This window comes from Pseudoliparis swirei, chromosome 11, assembly GCF_029220125.1.
Source record: "Pseudoliparis swirei isolate HS2019 ecotype Mariana Trench chromosome 11, NWPU_hadal_v1, whole genome shotgun sequence".
NCBI lineage: Eukaryota > Metazoa > Chordata > Actinopteri > Perciformes > Liparidae > Pseudoliparis > Pseudoliparis swirei.
Window position 1 is genome coordinate 21,119,460 of NC_079398.1, and position 22,631 is coordinate 21,142,090.

At 46.1% G+C, this 22,631-nt stretch overlaps 1 protein-coding gene across 1 annotated transcript in view; it reads left to right on the top strand.

The window, feature by feature from the left end:
• Window positions 1-22,631, top strand: part of smoc1 (SPARC related modular calcium binding 1) — a 50,383-nt gene that overhangs the window by 19,651 nt on the left and 8,101 nt on the right. Inside the window, 12 exon segments of the mRNA XM_056427239.1 lie at window positions 442-607; window positions 963-1,046; window positions 2,879-2,991; window positions 3,179-3,278; window positions 6,183-6,230; window positions 9,047-9,103; window positions 9,495-9,575; window positions 15,239-15,431; window positions 17,941-17,996; window positions 17,999-18,022; window positions 21,165-21,270; window positions 22,179-22,423. Of these exon segments, the coding sequence (XP_056283214.1) occupies window positions 442-607; window positions 963-1,046; window positions 2,879-2,991; window positions 3,179-3,278; window positions 6,183-6,230; window positions 9,047-9,103; window positions 9,495-9,575; window positions 15,239-15,431; window positions 17,941-17,996; window positions 17,999-18,022; window positions 21,165-21,270; window positions 22,179-22,423 (1,273 nt within the window).

The window sequence follows — 22,631 nt, forward strand, 5'->3', positions numbered from 1 at the left end:
TGAGAGAGAGAGAGGGAGGGAGGGGGGGGGGGGACTTTGGCTCCCTTGAAACTGAATCAAGGTTCAAGCTTTCTTCAGCCAAAGATCAATTAGATAAACTCGCCTCTAGGTCGAGCTTTAAGAGCAGAGCCGCTCACACCCTCATTCCAGTAGCCTAAACAAAGAAAGGCAGCGGCTCGTTCGAGAAGGAAAGAAATGTTTTGGGCAGAACGTGAAAGTGACCCATGTGTTCAATTTGTACGCCAGTCTGGCCTAAGCTCAGATGCAGCTGAATGCAGCCTTTGTTCTCACGCAGCGAAACCAGAAACAACGTAAAGGAGCACAACAAATAAACCGTTTTCCTCAGGGAACGAGCAAAGAACCGCTCAATGTTCTTCAGTCGTAACCTGCAGGGGGTCGTTCCACGTGTCCTGCATCACAGCGTGTGTTTCTCATCCGCAGTGGCTGATCGGAGACAGGGACAGCCACTGCGGGGTCATCTGCTCTCGGACGCAGGGGAAGCCGGTGTGCGGCTCGGACGGCCGGAGCTACGAGACGGGCTGCGAGCTGCAGAGGGCGCGCTGCAGAGACAAGGCGCTGACGCTGGCGCATCGCGGCCGCTGCCGAGGTGAGGGCCGACGGAGTCGCACGCCGAGTCACCTGCGGTACATTTGTTTGTTTTGTTTCCTCACACTCCTCGTCAGCAGCTGCCACCGGAGGTCTTACTCACGGGAGTTTCCATGAATGCACAAACAAGGGTTTTCTCAACAGGCTGTGGTCGCGACGGCAGCGCCGCCCGACTGTCATGTGACTTTGAGAGATCGCGTGTGTAATCTGGTCTTCTGATTTTTAGAATGGATGAATGGAAGAGAGGATTTCATTGAGGGGGGGAGTGATCGATTACAATACTTATCTTGTTTTCATACATGACACAGTTTCCGTCGTAACTCCACGAAGATTGAAGTGACTTTTCTGCGTTTTAGGTAAAAATTGGGTGAAAATCGATCAGCTGCCGGTGGCTCCGGCGCCCACTGCCGCGTCGGAGACGAGAGACCTGGAGCTCAAAGGTAAGGCGACGAACCGACGTTTGAATTCAATTTACGGGACTACAAACATGGAGTGATGGCGAGGAGATGGTAAGAGAACGACTCGAAGCCTGAGGCGATAGTGTTAACTTTAACCCTCCTGTTACCTTCACATTTACGAACATATTTTACCCTCGGGGTCAATTTGACCCCAGCAATTAAAACCTCCAGAAAATTATTAGAATTAATATTGTTTCCCAAGTTTAAGTGTGAGGTGCTTTATGTTTGTTTGTTGACTACCTAAATAGCCATTTAAAGAAATAAAAAAGTTGATATTTCTTTTATGTTTTACACCTCAAATTTACAAATGTGTAAGTTGTGTACAGGACATTGAAAACATGTCATCATGTGAATTTGAGGTTTTCCCAGTTGTCCCCAATGAATTAGGAAAAGTCATGAAATATGAAGCAAAAAAAAAAATGAAGTCAATCATTTTTTTAGAGACGTTAAACATTGAATGGGGTCAAATTGACCCCAAAGGTAATAGGAGGGTTAAAATAAACCACTGGTTTACTCGAGACCAAATCTGTTGCAGCTTTGAGTGAACACCGAGACACGAAAGTAGAACAGAAGAGGAGATGTCGAAAGTGGAACTGAACTGAAGATGTCTTTCGTTTTCCGCCTCGCTGCAGGCGTGTAAGTCTTTACAGAGCGCGATCACACACTTCCTCCGCCTCTGGATGCCAGCCACTCAACAACAGCAGAGATTGATAGGTCCAGAGTCAAGGTTGATACTTGGCATTTCCTCCCCCAGCTCTTTTTTTTCCTCATTTTTTCAGCCCCCTGTCCATTAGGAAAACAGCATTCCCCACCAAAGCCATTTTTGGAGTGAAATGCGTTCCCTCCGTGTACGAACACACGGCTTCGGTTCGTAATGTCCGCGCCGTGCCAAGGAAAGGAGAGCTGGGCCGAGCTCACGCGGTCTCTGTCCGCGCAGCAGGCCTGTTCCTGTTTCGTTGTAGGGAAACTGGCTTTATTGAGGCGGGCGGTTCATGGTCAGCGCCTGGCGGAGGCCTATCGAGGTGTGCGTGAGATTCAGATTAAACACGACTGGTGTACGTTCGATAAACGGCAAAACTGACGCCGCAAACGACAACAAACACACAGCTACGCCGATTGCAACAGGCAGAGCCGCCGGCTCATCATTGAGCTGTCGATCATCGAGAAACTAGACTAGAACGGGCACTCGGTAGAGCGCATACCGTCGCATATCACAAGATTGGGCATTGAATTATGAACATTTTGGCATTAGTTGCATGCCAATTGGATAGAAATTGACCGTGCTATGGTAAAAATAAGATGTTGACCTTTTCATGACCTTGACCTTTGACCCGGTTGATTCCAAAATCTAATCAAATGGTCCCCGGATAATAACCAATCATCCCACCAAATTTAATGCGATTCGGTTTAATACTTTTTGACTTATGCGAGTAACACGCATACAAAGCCCGCTTCAGTCTCTGACCTTTCAGCCGCTTCCGTGTGCGTCCCCCCCGAGAGCGAGTTTCCACTGGCGTTCCCAAACACACCGGCGCAGAGTCCATGACGCACTCCTCGGCACGAACGTTGTGGTTTAGACGGAGCGTTTTTTTAAACGAGTTGAATAAATAACGCTCCTCTCCCTTCACGTCTAATCAAAAAAAGGTGCCCTTGAGCGAGGCTCAGTGGCACGCGGCAGTGAACCGCGGTGGCGGCTCCCCCGAGGTGCGAACGGGGTGTTGTTCACACGTCAGGAGAAGGATAAATAAATGCGCCGCAGCAGCGCTGTGCGTACCCAGTGTGTGAGAGCGGGCTGTCCTGTTAATCTGTTGCAGATGCGGCTCAGTCCAAGTGTCGCGTTGAGCGGAGCCAGGCTCTGGAGCCGGCCCGGAGGCCTCAGGAGGCCATGTTTATCCCAGAATGCAACGAGGATGGAACCTTTGCGCAGGTCTGTCCGCAGATGTCTTCCCCCTTTTCCTCTCCATCGCTTCACTTCCCCCCTCCCCAACAGGCCCTCGGGGACCGTCTCTCTTCTCTCGTGCTCTTCACCTTCTCTTGTTATACACTCACTCACTTTAGCCGCGTACGCATCGCGAAGCCGTCGGGTGTGTGATCGATTCTCTTTGCGTCTGCAGGTCCAGTGCCACACTCTGACCGGCTACTGCTGGTGCGTCACCGGCGACGGCAAGCCGGTGAGCGGCTCCTCCGTGCATAACAGGACCCCGGTGTGTTCAGGTACTGGGGGATGAGGGGGGAGGGGGGGGGAAACGAGCCCGGCGAACCTGCGGATGAAACGTTTCTCCTGAGAATCTCGTCTTCACGACTGCAGCCGTGCCGCCTTGGCACTGCGCACGCTGGCGATTAGAGTTATTTGCGCAGCTCAGCTCTCGTAATGTCGAACAGGTTGCGTGACTCAAGCTCCCGCAGAAGGGTTGGATGTTTCCCGACAGCTCTTTACGAGGGCCGGGAGGCAGCGTCACGAGCGTTTTTCAGACGTCTCAATGGTGACCGTCTCGGAGCCGGGAGCGCCTCGAAGCCAAGTCCCTCAGGTTATTTTTTTTTCGTCACAATAAAAAAATATATATAATAGTTTTAACTCAGAAGCTTCGGTTGCTTATCAAAACAAAAAGATTCAGAGTGTCTGCGTTGACGTACGTCTGGGCCTCCGGGCGTTACGGTCGAAGAGGGTCTGTCTTGCCAGACTGTTGGGCGCATGTGTATTACATGTCATGTGGCATAAGAGCAGGTGCAAGGTCAACCAGAAGGCTAATAGCCATACACCCCCCCCCTCCTCCTCCTCTCCCCTCCCCCTCGTCTAACTGCTCTCAGCAGGCCGGAGGAGGAGAGAGCGGCGCTCTGAACACTCATCCTGGATGGGAACAATTTATGATAATCACCATTATTTTCCCTCAGAGGATAATACCCAGGGGTCTTTGCCAAAATTTGGATTGCACCGCCACGAGAGCATGTGGTGCTGCTCATCAGCTCTCTCTCTCTCTGCCTTGTTCTCTCTCTCTCTCTCTCTGCATTCCACCACTTAAGCCACTATTCACCTGCACGGTTTCCGTCGGCACCTGCCGAGATGCCAGCTTTTCAATATAATTAGTAAAGTTCACAAATGGAGCACGGTCCATTCATACACTCTTTTTTTCTAAACATACACACACACAGCTTTTTTCATTTAGTCATCTTGGACCGTGTTAAGCAGAGCGTGGGCTGAAACGATTAAGTGTGCGTCTAGAGCAACACTTCTGTGCACAACAGGACCCTGATGGCTACTCGGTGAAAAAAGCCAGACGTGTTCATGACATGGTCGTGGATTTTAAAAAAAGGAGAAAAAAAAGAACATTTTCTAGTGTTTCAAAATATCCTGGAGGAGGCACAGCTGTTCCAGCTCTGTGTGTCCACAGATAGCTTGAAGTGGAGGCTTCATGACGGCTATTAGCGGTTTCTGTCGCTAAGCGAACAGAAGGCTCTCACATCGTGTTTCTGTCCCGTCTGACGACCGGCCAGCTGATTGAGCTTCAGACAAAGCTGAGATGATGGCTTCGTCCCTGTAGGATTCTACAGCTCTTCTTTCCCTCACAGGTCCCCTCTGTAAAGATGGTTGAAAAACAACAGTTGGGACCCGATTTAAACTATTTGGCAACGCTCCTTGAGGATTTACTGGAAATTAGTCCGCTGATGGCGGCGATCGTAATAACATGAAATCGTTTTGGTCCGTGAATGTAACTCTCTCTGGCCCTTTTCGTTGGAAAATTGGCAACTATTTTGGACATTTATCGCTTCAGTAATGTTTCAAGCGAAAAATGGAAAACATCTATTACATCTGCAGAGTAATCATGTGCAGTGATAATGTGTTTTTAAAAACAACAAAAAAGAGGAAATGAAGATTAACTTCTGAGAAATCGACACCAGCGGCGTTTTTACAATCAGCACTCGATAGAAGAAACAATTTGAAATGTGGTTTAAGGAACAACGATGTCTCTACCTCCTTTCTGTCCTGCATAAGATCCAATATCTTCATTGTTTCTTGCAAAGGTATGTATGACACTGGGACCAGAAGCACAGTAGAGTCCACCCTGAATCTGTATACAAGCTGCTACAGTCGTACACGCCCAACGAATAACCTCCACTGCCACGCTCAGGTGTACACTCTGACCCAAATCAATCATCTCACATACATTTGCAGGAAACTTCCGTGAATTTATGGGAACTCATGCTGGGACAAGTGGATTGTCAGGTAGTACACTTCCTTCCAGTCGCCTTCACTCAAAACGTCTCATGTTGTGTGCATCCCCGCATGCACGCCTACTTGCATGCGCCAAATCGGAATGATTTTTTTCAAATGTACTTCCTTAACTGAACAGCTGGTGCAGCTCACACAGGTGTGCATTAAAATAACGCAACGGGCCGAATGATTCGACATGTGCCTGCTGTCAAGTACTAACAGAATGTGATCGTCAAAACGTCGGCTAACCAAGTCAAGATGTCCGTGAGTTTGGTCAAATGTTTTAGTTCAATTTGAAATCATAAGATAACTAGAACGGGCACTCGGTAGAGCGCATACCTTCGCATATCACAAGATTGGGCATTGAATTATGAACATTTTGGCATTAGTTGCATGCCAATTGGATACAAATTGACCGCGCTATGGTAAAAAGAAGATTTTGACCTTTCATGACCTTGACCTTTGACCCGATAAATCCCAAAATATAATCAAATGGTCCCCAGATAATAACCAATCATCCCACCAAATTGCATGCGATCCAAGACAATTTGGACCTTTTCATGTCCTTGACCTTTGACCCGATCGATCCCAAAATCTAATCAAATGGTCCCCGGATAATAACCAATCATCCCACCAAATTTCATGCGATTCGGTTTAATACTTTTTGAGTTATGCGAATAACACGCAAACACGCATACAAATATATACACGGCGATCAAAACATAACCTTCCGCATTTTCAATGCGAAGGTAACAATGCAGTGACTCGAGCTCTTAGAAGGGGCTTCATGTGAAGCATTTCTTTTTTGTTTCTAAAATAGGTGGAATCTAATTCTTTAAACGTTCCACCGGAGCTGCCGCTGCTGTCTTTTCTTTGAACGTGCCGTGTTTTTCCTCCCTTCTTTCCAGGGTCGGTAACCGACAGACCGCCCGGGCCACCGAACTCTGGTAGAAAAGGTGAGTTGCGATCCGCTGTGAGTTTGCGTGCGCATGAGTGTGAGAGCTTCCTTTAGTGCGACAGAGACGGAAGAGGCTCAGAACATCTTCTGACCCGGTTCGGTTCCGCCCGATCCGCGCACAGTTCGTATTTGCGCAGAGCGGAAAGGTCCGTGAGGGGTTGTAAATGTTCTTTAACCCTCCTGTCGCCTTAGGGTCATTTTGACCCGATTCAATGGTTCACCCTCCTGTTACCTTTATATTTACTAACATATTTTACCCTTTGGGTTCAATTTGACGCCAGCAATTAAAACCTCCATAAAATTATTAGAATTAATATTGTTTTCCAAGTTTAAGTGTGAGGCACTTTATGTTTGTTTGTTGACTACCGAAAGAACACCGACATTAAACATTGAATGGGGTCAAATTAATCCTAAAGACACGAGGGTTAAAGCTAAATACTACATAGTTAACTAGAACGGGCACTCGGTAGAGTACATACCTTCACATATCACAAGATTGGGCATTGAATTATGAACATTTTGGCATTAGTTGCATGCCAATTGGATACAAATTGACCGTGCTATGGTAAAAATAAGATTTTGATCTTTTCATGACCTTGACATTGACCTTTGTTAAATAATAGCATTATTTTCTTTTAGCGTGTAAGCATGATGCCGACAGTACCGCACGTGTCAAACACCTTTTATGTCTTTCTTCTTCTTGGATCTGTTGCTGAAACTGTAAATTATGAAAATGAGATAAAGAATGACTGTAGTTCTATATTTTTCTTATGGATTCATCAAAGTAATTCGATCAATATCATAAAACTCAAGTGAAAACTTATGCAAATGATGTGTTATAGCCAGAAGAGATGGGTTTGTCTATTATTAAGCCCTTCAGTGGTTTTCACAGCCGCAGGTTGTTTCATAAAGGACAAAGTAAATGACAAATACTGCAAGTTAGAGAATCTGTGTAAACACGCAGCTCAGTCTCCATCATCAGCGTGACCCACGTGGGATATTTTAGGAAGTCAAAATGGAATCAAACCAATAACAGGTGCTTATTTCTGACCAGTGTTTGACCCAACGCAGTAACCGCTGTATTCTATTGTTCACAGTTTGACCAGATCAGGTCCGTTTGACCTCTCGTGTGTCAGCCATCTGATTTAAGGACTCTAGTGTGTGACTGTGGTTCTCTGTGGTTTGCTTTTGATCGTATTATTTCCGAAGGAATTTTCCAGATGCTCCGACACTGCACATGGGTGAGTATTCTAGGTCGCTGAATTCACAGCACGCTCCACGACAACTTAGCGATTTCTGAAATAGGACACGGTAAAATGTAATGTTTGGGTTCATTTTTTTAATCAAACATTATTTAGTTTTAGTCTGATTGCAAAAGTCAATATACATAGTTTTCATTCATTGTGTGAGTGCCAAACACCACACATGAATGAATGATGCTGGGATGGAAAGATACAGTAGCAACTATCACACATTTAATAATATTTCATTATATATACGTTTATACTTTAGTGCAGGGGTCCCCAAACTTGGGGAGGGCCACATCACTTGTCCCTTCTCTGATGGGGGTCAGTTTGTAACAGAAAAAATGTGACGATCGCGGGGGTGCCTAAATATAAACATTTATTGTTTTCCAGAAAGCCACACAACCAAATATTAATAATAACCCTTTCCGGGATGTTCACAGAAAAAAAAGTCAGGAAATAAATAACACTATTTATAAAATAAATAATAACCAAATCCCCCTCTCTGTGTTCTTCACAGAAAAAAGTCTAGGATTTGCGTGGCCAGACTGAAAAAAAAATCCTAATGCGTCTCTGGTATTGTTCAGGGGGCCGGGCCAAATGTGGAGGCGGGGCGTATCCGGTCCGCGGGCCTTAGTTTGGGGACCACTGCTTTAGTGCAATTTAAAAAGGCTTAATTGCGTTGCTATTATTAGATGTATTGCTGCATGTTAAATGACAAAGGTGAGAGGACTTGCTGTGGCGGAGAGAGGGTAGACGTGTTCAGTTCTCCTCCTTCGCGGTGACGGTGGGTTTCTTTGTCGCTTTCGGCCGGCCCCTCCTTCGCTGTGATTGGACGGCGAAAGAAAAAAGTTACAGTAACGAGCGCGGCCTTTTCCCCAAAGTTCCCCAGATGCTCTGCCTCTCGTCACGCTGCTGGCGTGATTGTGTTTAATAGCGTAAATATGCAGCACTCCCATTGCAAGAATAAAAAAAAAAGAAGGAAGAAAACATTCAGTTTAACTGTGAAGAATAGTCAAAAATAGTTAAAAAGACTACGTGTTTATACAATACGGGGTTAGCATACATTATTATGATGTGGCCAAACAACCAAATCGGACGACAGACTCGACATCTGCATCGTCTCATTTAGAGGAAGAAGTTCACTCGTCTTCTCACTCCTTCAGCTGTTCAGAGGCCCGTTCGCCTGTTTGGATTAGTTGAGTGAGCGACACCTGCGATGCACTTATGTGGGAGGATGGTCTCCTCAAGTGTGTGTGTGTATGTGTATGCATGTGTATGTGTGTGTGTGTGTTTGTGTGAGTGAGGAAGTGTGCTGCCTGATCATGTTGGTGCGAGAAGTTGATTGATGTGTGTTTGAGAGATGTGGAGCAACGTGTGTGATTCTCTCTCTCTCTGTCTCTCTCTCCCTCTCTGTCTCTCTCTCCCTCTCTCTCCCTCTCTCTCCCTCTCTCTGTCTGTCTTGGCCGGGCCATGTGCAAATCCAAACCATTCAACAGTTCTGGAGAGTAGATCGTATTAACCTCAATAATGGTAGTCTCCTTCCGTTTCTTTCTCACCCTCAACCCAGATGACGGCTCCAGGCCGACGCCCACCACGGAGACTCCCGTCCCCCCCGAGGGAGACGGTACGCCTCCCGATATTCCTCCTCCACCTGTAACACGGTGCCCAGGTTGCTGGACGTCGTCACGGCGACGCGGCACACCGGGTTTCTCTCCCCGCGCGCTTTAAACCCCGTTGAACCTCGGATTGTTTTTCCGACGCCTCCGGGAAGCGGCGGCCGTGTCCAGATTGCATTATTCGTCTCCGAAGAATGCGCAATTATATGAAATGTAAAACTCCAGCTGTTGGAATATTCCAGATGACACGTGATATTTTTGGAAACGCTGGGATCTTGACGGCAATTTAAACGTCGGCTCTGTGGGCAACGCTTTAAAATCGAGGCTAAAGAAAAGCTTCGCTGTGGTGAATTCTGCGACGAAGTTATTGATCTGTGCTCCGTGTTCCCTTCGTTGCAGAGATAACGGCTCCGACGCTGTGGATCAAACAGCTGGTTTATAAAGAGAACAAGCAGAACAGCTCCGCTTCCAGAAAGCAAGGTGAGACAAAGAAACTCATCCGTACGCATGAATTCGCCCTCGTTATGAATCTTCAATAACAATTGAAAACAGTTGAGAACAACAGGGCGTCGAGTCACTATCGACGCAGTAGATTGCCGAAACACAAGTGGCAGTTTTTGCGCGTGGGAAGCCAGAGAGGGGTCACGTCCTGAACATGCGATGACCCTGACTCTGTTTACACGACGCCGTTATCGGCCCCGTGAAGTAGAATAAAGGATCAACTCCACTTCAAAGCCACTGGTTTCAGACGGAATGTAAATCATTCCCAGTTTGAGGACGCCGCTGTGGTGCCGGCGTTGTGTTCCTCGTTTCCTTTCCTTCGGCGTCGTTTGTTTCGCTCGGCCCCGCCCCTTTTTTCATTTACGCCTCGGCGTGTTTACGGCCCTCTGGGAACGCCGCTCAAGCTCCCGTGGCGAGTCGGCGAGCGGACGGACGCGCCGGTTAGCGGTTCTGTCGACTGATGTTTTATTTATTCGTGCCGTTGTTTTATAGACCGGGGTTTAAGCACGAGCAGAAGAGGTTCAAGGGATTCTGGGACGCCGTCGCCCCGGCAGCAAAATGTTAAGATAAGATTAATCGTGGCCAAACGTCGTGTTTATGAGCCTCTGCACGTGTGAACGGTTTGAAAACACGTATCCATCCCGTCTGCACGTTTTATAACGATGCAAATGTATCTCCCCACCACACCAGAGGGTACGCATACGGCCGATTGTAATACGGGTCTTTAGAATGATCGAGGGGGTTGTGTCGACACGCCGGAGAGAGACATGATGTGTGCGTCTGCATCTGTATGTGATTGCATACAGCGTGTGTGATTCTGGATGTGTGTATTGTAAAGTAGTTCTGAAACTGGGCACTTCGCAAATGATGGAAAACAGGCTTCCGGACGCGCGTGAATTAAGTTCTCAACATTTAATGGCAGGAAGGGTAAAACAAACATTCAAGGCTCACGATCGTGATCTTCATCGGCTCCTCCGCCCTCCTTCCGGTGTCGAGAATACCTGTGGAAGAGCCTCGATTTCTCTAATCCACGGAGTTTTATACTCAATGTCACTGGCCCCGGTCAAAACGTCACTTCCGGTCAAGTCGCTAAACAAGTATTTTCACAATAAGAGTCCTGTCTTGTTATTGTCCGCATTAAAGTCACTTTCACAATAGAAGTCCGTGTTATTGTAAGTCACTTCACGGAATTCAACCGGCCTCGTCAGTCTATAATACTAACATACAGTCACTCTCATGCAACATACATTCATTCTTGCCATTTACATTTGCATAGAGTAAACATTACCCCTATGCTTCATAATACATTAATAACAATATCAATATTCTCCCTAATATTTTCTATTATAATATCTTTCTATATGTATTAATTTAAAACATAAGACCTCTGCAGATGTTATCAAAATAAACTATTACAACCTAACAGTATCAAAAGGAGATTCACGTGTGTTTCAGAGCTTGGAGGTAAAGAACCACAACTCGAGGGTCGGGATGTTCTTGTACATTATCTTTGTTGTTATTTATGGAAGTGGTCATTAGTCCAGTAGCGACAAAAATAAGATAACATAAAAATATTAAGAATATAATTGATTCTGTCGTTTCCCGCCTGCTCCCCTTCACCAAGGACTCTCTTTGCATTCTCGTCCCAAAACCTTCCGGTGACCCTTTTGACCTTCTGCAAAAGTTTTGGTGCAACAAATCCTCAATACTTAGTATATTTTTAATATATTTCTCCCCCTGCACACTGGAAAACTACTGCACACTAAAAAGTACTGAGAAAGCAGACCCCCCCCCCCTCTCTGTGCACATAAACTCCCTTATTCATTGACTGGATTTCTGGAGAGCCCATCATTATGATTTCGCGCGATGCAGAGATGGTGTTAGTGAAACGTGTTTGCTTGGGCAAAGCGACGCAAAGCTCATTTTTCAAAAGGATTTGCTGGGTTGCCAGACTTTGACACGCTGTTGTTTCACTGCTCTAAGCGGGGGGAAGCGCTCCGTCGGGCAGCTCATTTATTACAAGTGTGGGAAGAGCCAGAATCTCGCTAACCGCTAAAATTCAGCCCCCTGGTGGCGAGGCGGAGAAAAGAAAAACTAAAAATCAGTCCGATCACATCAACCGAGAGCTTGATTTTGGATGAAAATCAAGCAAATCTGCTCTTGAAAGGGGAGTTAAAAAAAATCTCGATTCTAATCCTATTTGCATGTGTAGTTTAAGGCAGCTTTAACCGTTTTATTTTGAAGCGCGATAAGCGACGACCGCGACGCGTCGGGAAGTTAGACGGTCGTGCTGAAAACGAGGTAATCGTTTTACGAGTGAACTCTCCATCGTAGCTTGTTCTGTTTCCCTCGAGGTCACGAACACACATGCACCTCCATGCCGACTCTCAAGAGGTCCCCTATTACTTCTGCTTCCACTGTTTTGACTGCAGAGAGGGCTCGCGACGGGACAACGTTGCAGCGATTAGCCCACAGCTGAAAGCCATTGGAGTGAAGTGAAGAGGAGAGAGCACCCGTTGGGGGTGGGTCCAGAGTGGGAGGTATTAGGATAGAGAGATGCTTAGAGATAAATAAAAGGAACATGAAGGGATGAGAGACAAACGCGTATCGTAAAGACAGACAAATAGGAATTAGAAAAAGAAGATTTTAAACTGGTTTCACTTTGGTTTGGAGTCTGGGGGACGAGGGCCAAACTGAAAGACTTGAAATAGAACGAGTCTGATCTCAAAGCCCCAGCAGATGTTCATCTTTTGTCTATTATCAGTTTGCCTTGAAGAAGAAGAAGAAATGACCACAACAACCAGCAAACAGTTCCTGACGTCCACTTGTGTGGGTTCCTGTTGTTGTTTTGCTGTGCTTCTAATCATTTGCTTCCTGCCAAGGGAAGAGAAATTAAATTAAGAAAGAAACAGAAACAGAAATCCAAAAGGCGGGCGACGAAGTCGTCGATTCGATTTCGACTCCACGCCAAAAACTGAGAGGGTTGCATTGCCAGTGTCCAGCCACTTTCCATTTATATGTATGAAAACAATTTTCCTTTGGGATTCCGAGCGTCTGGCGCCAGCGTAACCTCTGTATAATAAACACTGCTAAATAATTTGGATGTGAAGGAACCTTGGCGAGGGCCAGAGCCACAGCGCTAAGAACACTTGAGTGTGAGTCTTCACAGGAGAAAAACGTCTTCGGTGTCGGCACACGTTGAGCTCCGCGTTGGCAGCCGTGCTCAGGAAACACACACACACACACCATCATCATCATCTTCATCCTTATTAACATTACCATGAGCATTACAAATTGTTCAACATTTGTAGGTCACGTTTTGTGAAATACAACTAGAGAATCTCTTCTCCAACTCACTATTTAAAAATAAACGTGTAGATTCATCGCTCAGTGCAGAACAAACAGAACAACAACCTGCTGCTTCGGCTTGGATTCCTATTCTGCTCTCAGGAGTCACAAGGCTCTCGATGCCGCTCTGAAATGTAACTTCATTGTGAATAAAAAAATAGAGATATGAACGTCAACTATCTGAGGTAGCTAAACTAGTGCAAATATTCAGTGCATATTAATTTGAGAGTGCTCTGGGTCCACGCCAACTCTTAAAATGAAGCTGCGACCCTAAAGAAGCACCAGCGGTTTGGATAACGGACGGATGGATGTTCAACTTTCTGAATTTGCTTTCGGTGAAACTAAAACTTCTGTAAAAGCCTAAAAAAGACTCCCGACGTGTCGTCACTTGAGTCAGTGCCCAATTGCCCACTGAAGATTGGATCGGGAGCGGTGAAAGCGCACTTCATCGCCGCGGTAACAGCTTCATCGCGCCGCTCTGTTGTTTCTCGGCTCAAGAGCGAGCGACGCGCCAAATGGATGTGAACGTAAATACAGCGCGGCGGGATCTCCGGAGGGCCGAGAGGCCGTTGGACAGATCGCTACGGCGGATCGCGGGAAACGACTTCCCGACGAGAGCCGAGGGAAAGTCTCGTCGAGGTTTTATGGCGGGATCGGTGAAACCTGTCGCTGTGTACGTGATATATGATATGATAAGATATGATATGATATATGATATGATATATACCTTTATTCGTCCCACAGTGGGGAAATTTCAAAAATCACAGCAGCGGTGCACATCAGAGCATCAATAAAAATAATTATAAAACACAAAACTAAATACTAAAAACTAAATACTAATACTAATACTATATAATATAATATATGCGATATAGCCTGTCGATAGCAGCCTGTAGTGGCACTATGTATAGTTCTGGGTCTTCTGTACTACAATTTTGAGTTCAGTCTTAGGAACTATTTATTGACACGCGAGTGAGACAAGTAGTTCTTCCATAACAAATGTTTACGAGAAAACGTAGAGTTACATGTTCACACGGTCAAAAAAACGATGTCCAACATCTCTGAGCTCAAATCTGGACGACGGTCCAACACGCAGGTGTTATACTGACGTGACGTCATCTCATTGGAAGCTTACATTCTGACAAGTTATTCAGCTTTTAAATACAATACTAAATTATATATGTTAACCTAAACATTCTTTCAAATCATAATGAAAAAGATTTATCTTCAGTTACCTTTTTAAACTAAATTATTATAACAAATGAAACTAGAATGAGCACTCGGTAGAGCGCATACCTTCGCATATCACAAGATTGGGCATTGAATTATGAACATTTTGGCATTAGTTGCATGCCAATTGAATAGAAATTAGCCGTGCTATGGTAAAAAGAATATGTTGACCTTTTCATGACCTTCACATTGACCTTTGACCCAATCGATCCCAAAATCTAATCAAATGGTCCCCGGATAATAACCAATCATCCCACCAAATTTCATGCGATTCGGTTTAATACTTTTTGAGTTATGCGAGTAACACGCATACAAATAAATAAATAAATGCCGATCAAAACATAACCTTCCGCATTTTCAATGCGAAGGTAATCATGCATTTGGCTCTTACACAGCCTTTCTGGTGTAACACCAGGTTCCCACTTAGTCACAGAGACGGTTAAGTTGTCAACATGGCATTTCTGTCACGTATAGTTATATTTTTTTTAACCGAGCTACAAAAAATCTAGTAAGAGGACCCTGATCTTTTTTGTTTGTGAAATGTTATACAGTATTCCCAAAAACTATAATTACAGCTCATGCTCGAACGACCCCTCACACCGCAGTACCCATTGTTCAACACTGTGGTGAATGGGGACTGACAGTCAGCGGCATCATCGGCCAATAGGAAGCCCTAAAGAGTGATACAGGCATAGAGTAGCTGGCCAATCAGAAATTGCTATGTTGGACTCCAAATATTGACTCACACCGAGTACAACACATGGACGCATACCACTGTAAATGCTTTGTGCAGGTTTTAGAATCGAGCTTATTTATTGTTAATTGTTTTATTGTCTACTCTATTATAAGGTTTTGCCAACAAAACTACCCGGTTCGGTTTATATTAAACATACATAGCCAACAATAGGCCACATACACATCTATGAATACAGTATCTTTTGTGCGCCCGAGTTGGGTGCAAATAGAATCGTTGACACCCGGGTGCTTGCAGCATCTGCCTCATCTGTTTGAGTGTTTTCTGTTTTTCCCGATTGTGGTATTGAGTGTGTTTCTCATGGTTTTAGAGAAAGTTCCCTCTTGTGACCAGGAGCGACAGAGTGCACTGGACGAGGCTCGGCAGAATCCTCGCGAGGCCATTTTCATCCCCGACTGCGACTCCGGAGGCCTTTACAAAGCGGTCCAGTGCCACCAGTCCACAGGCTACTGCTGGTGTGTTCTGGTGGACACGGGACGGCCCATTCCTGGGACATCCACCAGGTAATATCACGCGTGAGAAGAATCTGAAGGAGACCAAATATTACTACATACAGTACGTGAAGTAGTTTGTTTTAAGGAGCCTCTTGTTTTAAGTCTGTGAATTAATCGCTAACATCAGAATGCTAAGATGCTCCTAATATAGGGTGACCAGATTTGAGTTTGTGAAAAAGAGGACTCTTCGTCGCACCATGACCATGTGAATGCATACAAATGTCACAAATGAAATGACACAAATGACTATATGAACATCTATTTATTGAACTTTAACAAAACTGCAAAGTGCAAATGTAAAACAAACCTTTTTTGTGGCATTTAGTCCAGCACTTCTTAAATGCGTCTTGTCCATATATTGAAGCAATAATGATAACAAATAAAAAAGATGTCATGTGCTGTAAACAATGCAACTAGCGGAGGCGGCAAGGTGCTCCGTGTTGCCAGATTGGAAACGGTGAAGTATCGTACCAAAGGCTCAAAATGATCGTATTTGGAGGATAATTATCGTGTATCTGGCAACCCTGAGATCGGTCGACCAATGACTGTTCTCTCTACCGTCAGAGCTCACGCAAGAAGGTGGAACGTAAGGGAGATGCCATTTCCAAAACTTGTAAGGGGTAATAACTAGTTTGTGAAAGACCCGGAGAAACACAAATATCCGACGAAGCAAAATCCCGACGTTTTTGGAATCCCTGCCGGACACATTTTTTAGGTCTCAAAAAGAGGACATGACCGGGGAAAAGAGGACGTCTGGTCAGCCTAGCTAATACGTTGTGAACTAAACACAAATTACAGCCGAGGTTGATGGGAATGTTATTAGTTTTGATACCTGATGATCGGGTTAAGGGATCCAACTATGAGGACAAATTGAACGTCAATCCACTTAAGAAACATTCCACAATTGTGAATCTCTCGGTGGCGCCAGAGTAAAAGTCCATGATTCACCAAAGTAGGATTAGAACTAGGATTCATCCAGTGGGAACCGGGAATGTCTGACAATCTGGTGCCAGCTCATTGGATAGATATTAAGATGGTGATATGGACGAAGATTTGACCTTCCGGTATTGGTTATTCCCTGAAAGGTCAAGGAATAACCAAAGTAACTAGGATTCATCCTCTCGGCATCATGGATACCTGGATCAAAGTGCGTAGCAAGCCATCACCTCGTTGTTACATATTTCAGTCTTGATGAAAGTGGTGGGCCGACCAACGCCGCAATCCCAAGAGCTAACGGCCGAAATGTGTTTTTAATTGTTAAGACCGTAAAGTTCTTAAGGAATTATCCATCAGCGGTTGATGCAAGTCGCTTCTGCTCACTTGGCAAAATAGAGCATAAACACTCAGCGTTTGTTTTCAGTGCCGTTGCTGCTGTTTATATTGCTTTTAAGGAAATAGGGGGGTGGGGGGGGGGGGGCGCAGTGAAGTTTGTGCAAGAGCTGTAGGTCAGAAGAGGCAATGTTGAATAAACGATACCCATTGCTCATGTTTTGGTTGTTTAAAAAGCTTTCGTGAACTGTATCTGCAACGTAAAGGAGATTAGACGTTAGACAAACGGTCGGCGTGGAGATCGATGAGCCGCTTTTGTTCCAGAAGAGTCGTCATCATTCTCTCTCATCCAGAGGATTCACAGGACTGTCAGAGGGTTGGTCGGGGGCCTTATAGTTTAAACACAGGACGAGGCAGGTTTAGTTTTATATCAATAAATACACGTAATAATTTAATTTATTACTGACAGCCGCCAAAAAAAACTAAAATAAATCACTTACGCAGACCAAATTCAGAGATATTGAATGACACCCTTGGGGCGATTATTTCTTCACAAAATAACGTCGTATTCTTTTTTTGGGTCTAGACCTTATGTCACTCTTCCGAATGTCTTTCCCCTGGACAGCGATGTGCATACTCATGCACCAGACATCCCTTCTTGGATCAGTGGCTCTGCAGACTTGAAAAACAAAAAAACAAAAAGTTAAAAAAACGTGCTTTTACTTTGAAAAAAATAAAATAAATAAAAATGAAAAGGCAAATGAGACACATGCTCCATTTTCCATCCCGCATGTCTCAAGAACCGCCGATACCACGGCCAGGAGAAAACGAGTCATGCGACGCTTCATGCCGAGCGGTTTGTCCTGGCTCTGAAACGACGCCCGTCGAGTCGAATTTAGAGAGGCTAATCGGCGTCAATACTTATTTGCAGATAAACAGTGAATGCACCGATTAAACAGCCCAGTAGTTTTCTGGAGCCAGAGCAGCATGAATGAGGACAGATCCGCGCCGTGAAGCCCGCGCTTTCATAACGAGGACGGACAAGACGTTTGTCCCGCGTCAGTGCAACGTCTCCTGGAAGGGAACACACGTCGTTATGTTTGAGTCTCTTTCCTTCTCTTTGAAAATGTTTGACGTCTCCCTCTCTGCTGCTTCTGCTGTCCGCACACATCGCTGAGACGGGTTTATTCGTCCCTTCTTCTGTCTCATGCAGCCTTGTCCCCGCTGTGCTCTCCTCTCTGTGTAACAGGTACCAGACGCCGGAGTGCGACGGCGTCGCGCGAACTCGCCTCTCAGACGTGGAAGATCCTTCCAAGGCCGAGACCTGACAGGTTGTTGTTGTTGTTGTTGTCGTTGCATTCACACGCCGTGCAGCTACTTACATTTTACATTTTGTCGTTCTTGGATTCATTTGATTGGCTTTATTTTTAACCAGATGAAGCGTAGGTATCCACGAGCCGTCCTTGACAAACATTAACGATAACAAGACCTCGGAAGAAGCCCAGTAAAGACATTACTGCGTTTGCGGAGCCGTCGTCCTCTCGAGCTGCGGCTGCCAAGACGTTCTTAGAAGTTTTTTTTTCTTCTCTCTAAACAATGGTAGACAAAAGCAGCTCCTCGGTTCTGGCTCTCGCTGCCGGGCTTTTACCGTGCCCAAAATCCGTGAACTTGTTGACATGTTTGGCAAACGTGAATCGTAAATCTCGGATTACGACTTTGGCTGAAGCCGCCGGAGCGTAAACGTCTTCCAAATGCAACGAAGAGCGGCGCAGAGCTGCCAACGCTCTACCCCCGCACGCCTCGGCTCCGGAGCCGACGCCACTGCGACTGTTTCAGGGAGCGAGTTAGTGAATTAGAGCGGCTGACAGCGGAGAATCATCCCCCTTCAACCCACTTAGAACACTTGTTTTCTTCTGTATATACACTACCGTTCAAAAGTCATCCAGACAATTTCGTGGCTTCCATGAAAACTCACTTTTATTTATCAAATGAATTGAAAATTGAATAGAACACATAGTCAAGACATTGACAAGGTTAGAAATAATGATTAATATTTGAAGTATTAATTTTGTTCTTCAAACTTCAAGCTCAAAGGAAGGCCAGTTGTATAGCTTATATCACCAGCATAACTGTTTTCAGCTGTGCTAACATAATTGCACAAGGGTTTTCTAATCAGACATTAGTCTTCTAAGGCGATTATCAAACACAATGTACCATTAGAACACTGGAGTGATAGTTGATGGAAATGGGCCTCTATACACCTCTGGAGATATTTCATTAGAAACCAGACGTTTCCACCTAGAATAGTCATTTACCACATTAACAATGTATAGTGTGTATTTTTGATTAATGTTATCTTTATTGAAAAAACAGTGCTTTTCTTTGAAAAATAAAGACATTTCTAAGTGACCCCAAACTTTTGAACGGTAGTGTAATATTTCGTGCATCTCTTTTCGTGCATCTTCAGAAATCCATTGAGATGAAACATCGATCGATCGCATCGCAGACGTGGGAATTTGTTCTCTGTGCCGCGCTGCTCGCTCGCTCCAGCTGCACCCGTGTTTCCCCATTATTTAAGGTTGCATTGTAACTCTGGTTTAATTCCCCCCATCTGGTGAGTTTACAGAGTCAAGCTCGACTCCTGACTGCGCGGCAGATGTGCGGCGTGTTTTATGGAAGGTGCGAGGTGGGGGAGGGGGCGCTGAGCGGAGGGATTTCTTTATGTACTGTAGAGAGATGTTCTAAACCAAAACCAAGCAACAATACTTCAGATAAGAGCTTTTTTTTCCTCCCGAGACCAAAGGCGAGGATGTGAGAACGTGTCCGTCAATCAAGAGCCGATCGATCCATAAAGGGGTCACTTCCTGCCTCCGTGGAGCGGCGACGCCACGGGGACGTAGATGTGCTTTTGGACTTACAGACACCGAATGCAAACAGCTGACAACCTGACCGCCGTGTGTTGTGATTGGCTGAGTGATCGGTGTGATAGAACAGCACAAACATACATCATCATCATCATCATCATCGGACTTCTGTATATTTCTCTACATTTGCTTTGGGTCCTGTGAAATGGAAAGTTGGAACTCTTGCGGGCGTTAAAGATAATTCAGAATAATCTCCGTGCTTACACCACATATACAACCTGTGACGATGAGCCAAAGTTAAACTGTATTTCACCTTTGTTTGAGTGGTAAAAAAAAAAAAAAGCGATGACCTTGCTTTGGTGTTTAAAGCTCAAATCTAAGAGGCCACCTTGACACCTTGCCACAAAGACGGCAAACAACGCGACCATAACGCCCTGAATTTAACAGCCGGGATCGAGGCGGAGCGTCTCAGAGCTCGCCGCGCGCCCCGGGAATGATAATTAGATTCACCTGGCGTCAGCGGACCACCTCCCACAGAACTGAGCCGGCACCAAGGAAAACACACGAGCAGAGAGCGGAGGACGAGGACGAACGCTCTGCAGGGAGGGGAGGAGGAGAGGAGAGGAGAGGAGGAGGAGAGGAGGAGAGGAGGCCACGAACGCTCTGCAGGGAGGGGAGGGGGAGAGGAGGGGAAGAGAGGAGGGGAGGAGGAGAGGAGGCCACGAACGCTCTGCAGGGAGCAGGGAGGAGAGGAGGGGAGAGGAGAGGAGTGGAGGAGAGGAGGCCACGAACGCTCTGCAGGGAGCAGGGAGGAGAGGAGAGGAGGGGAGGGGAGAGGAGGGGAGGAGAGGAGGAGGAGAAGGGGGATGAGGAGGGAGAGGAGGAGGAGGGCGGAGGAGGAGGAAGAGAGAGGAGGAGGAGGAGGGGAGAGGAGGAGGAAGAGAGAGGAGCAGGAGGAGGAGGGTAGAGGAGGAGGAAGAGAGAGGAGGAGGAGGGGAGATGAGACGAGGAGAGAGGAGGAGGAGGGGAGATGAGACGAGGAGGAGGAGGAGGAGGGAGATGAGGAGAGGAGGAGGAGAGGAGGAGGGGGAGAGGAGGAGGGGAGGAGAGGAGGGGATCGGCTGAGAAAAGCTGGAGCCAAAAGACGGAGAATGAGAAGATTAGTTGACTGCAGCTGTGTTTGAAGTCTTCCTTTAACAGACACAATTAGGAGGGGAACATTTGCGCTGGTTTAGCTGCTTTTAAAAAGGCGATACATCTGGGCAATTAAAAAAAAGGAGGTGTTCAGAAATTGTGTCATAAAAGTTAACAGGTCTGCGCCGCCGCACACTTCTGTTCCGCCTCTCGCCTCCGGCCTCGGCCTCTCGGAGCTCTGACTCCGCGTCCGGCCTCCGCCGTCTCGGCCGCAACCGTGAAACGCGAGCGGCCAGACGCGCCTGCCGTGCCATCGGGACGGGAGACGGTTTGCAGCGCTTTGTTTGAACCGCGCGACGCGTTCCCGCCGCTCTGGTGTCGAGGCGTTTAGCCTCTTGAGCCTCGCTGTACCGTAACGACTCAAATGACTCGGAGGGTAAATTTTGTGTATTCTTTGTCTTTTGATTTGTGCCAGGCTGCCCAGAGGGGAAGAAAGTGGAATTCATCACAAGCTTGTTAGATGCCCTCACCACAGACATGGTGCAAGCCATAAACTCACCGGCCCCCTCCGGTGGTGGGAGGTAAGTAGTGTCACTATTTGTACCCGTCTATACTGAATCTGATCGGGATACCTCACGGCAGATCTGTCATGGGAAACTTCCTCCTCTTCTGGTTTGTCCTCAAATGATCCCTTTCTGAATTGAACACTAATATTTGATCTCTGATATAAACCGATCTCGACGCGGACACCGACACGCTGGGTCGAGCTCGCTTTCCGTCAACGTTGGAACTTTAGACACCGACGGGCCCGGAGGGCATTGGGGATGAAAGCTTGTGTATTCTGTAACCTGGATTACATAATACACAGTCCTGTGTTGTAATAAAATACGCTATCACTTTCTGCCTGAGGTATCCAGATTAACATTACACAAAAGACTTTTTGATTTCCTTAGAAATCAACCAAATGGACCAATCCTCTCAGTCACATCAGACAGCCGTGTGTCACACACTGGGTTAAGGTTCATCATCTCGTGTGCAAATTCAACGTGTCAGTTATTTTAATACATCTTTTGCGTGCATATGTTGCTTTATATGAATATTGTTCACACCTGCAAACTCATGAGGGGTGACAAAGTTGACAAGGGGGGGGGGGGGTGCAGGTGACTTTTTTGTTGTTGTCACCACGCCACATCCACATTGTTTGATAAAGCCTCAAAGCTTTTAGAACTAGAACTACGGTCATTTTATTGTTCTGACCACAAATTTAAAAAATGATAATAAACAGTTTAAGAACAAAAGGTCCTCCGCTCTAGTAATAACAAATATACATTGTCATTAGATATAATACGGTTAAAGTCATTCATGAACCAACAGGAACAGACTCAAGGACTTTTCCTTGAGTCTGATTGATTTCAAAACGGTGAAAAGTTTGCAGGTATGATTGTTAAATGGGATTTCTATTTCATTTTAATACTCCAATCCTACCCAGGTTTGTGGAGCCTGATCCCAGTCACACGTTAGAGGAGCGGGTGGTGCAATGGTACTTCGCCCAGCTGGACAACAACGGCAACCACGACATCAACAAGAAGGAACTCAAGCCGTTCAAGAGGTACCTGAAGAAGAAAGCCAAGCCCAAGAAATGCGCCCGCAAGTTCACCGACTACTGCGACCTGAATAAGGACAGAGCCATTTCCCTGCAGGAGCTGAAAGGCTGCCTGGGCGTCAGCAAGGAGGGTGAGAGCAAGAGGGGCCGAGGGTTGAGTGGGTTGATGGGGGTCACAGGCTGGGGTCACGACCCCGGTATGACCCTCAGGCCAGCTGGGGGAATCTGTCTTGTCTTGTCCTCCTTCAACAACGTATTCCCTTCAGCATGCAGTTTCACAGCTTCTTTATTGAAAATAAAATGAATTAATTCTCTTATTGACGTGTCAAATTGAGGATT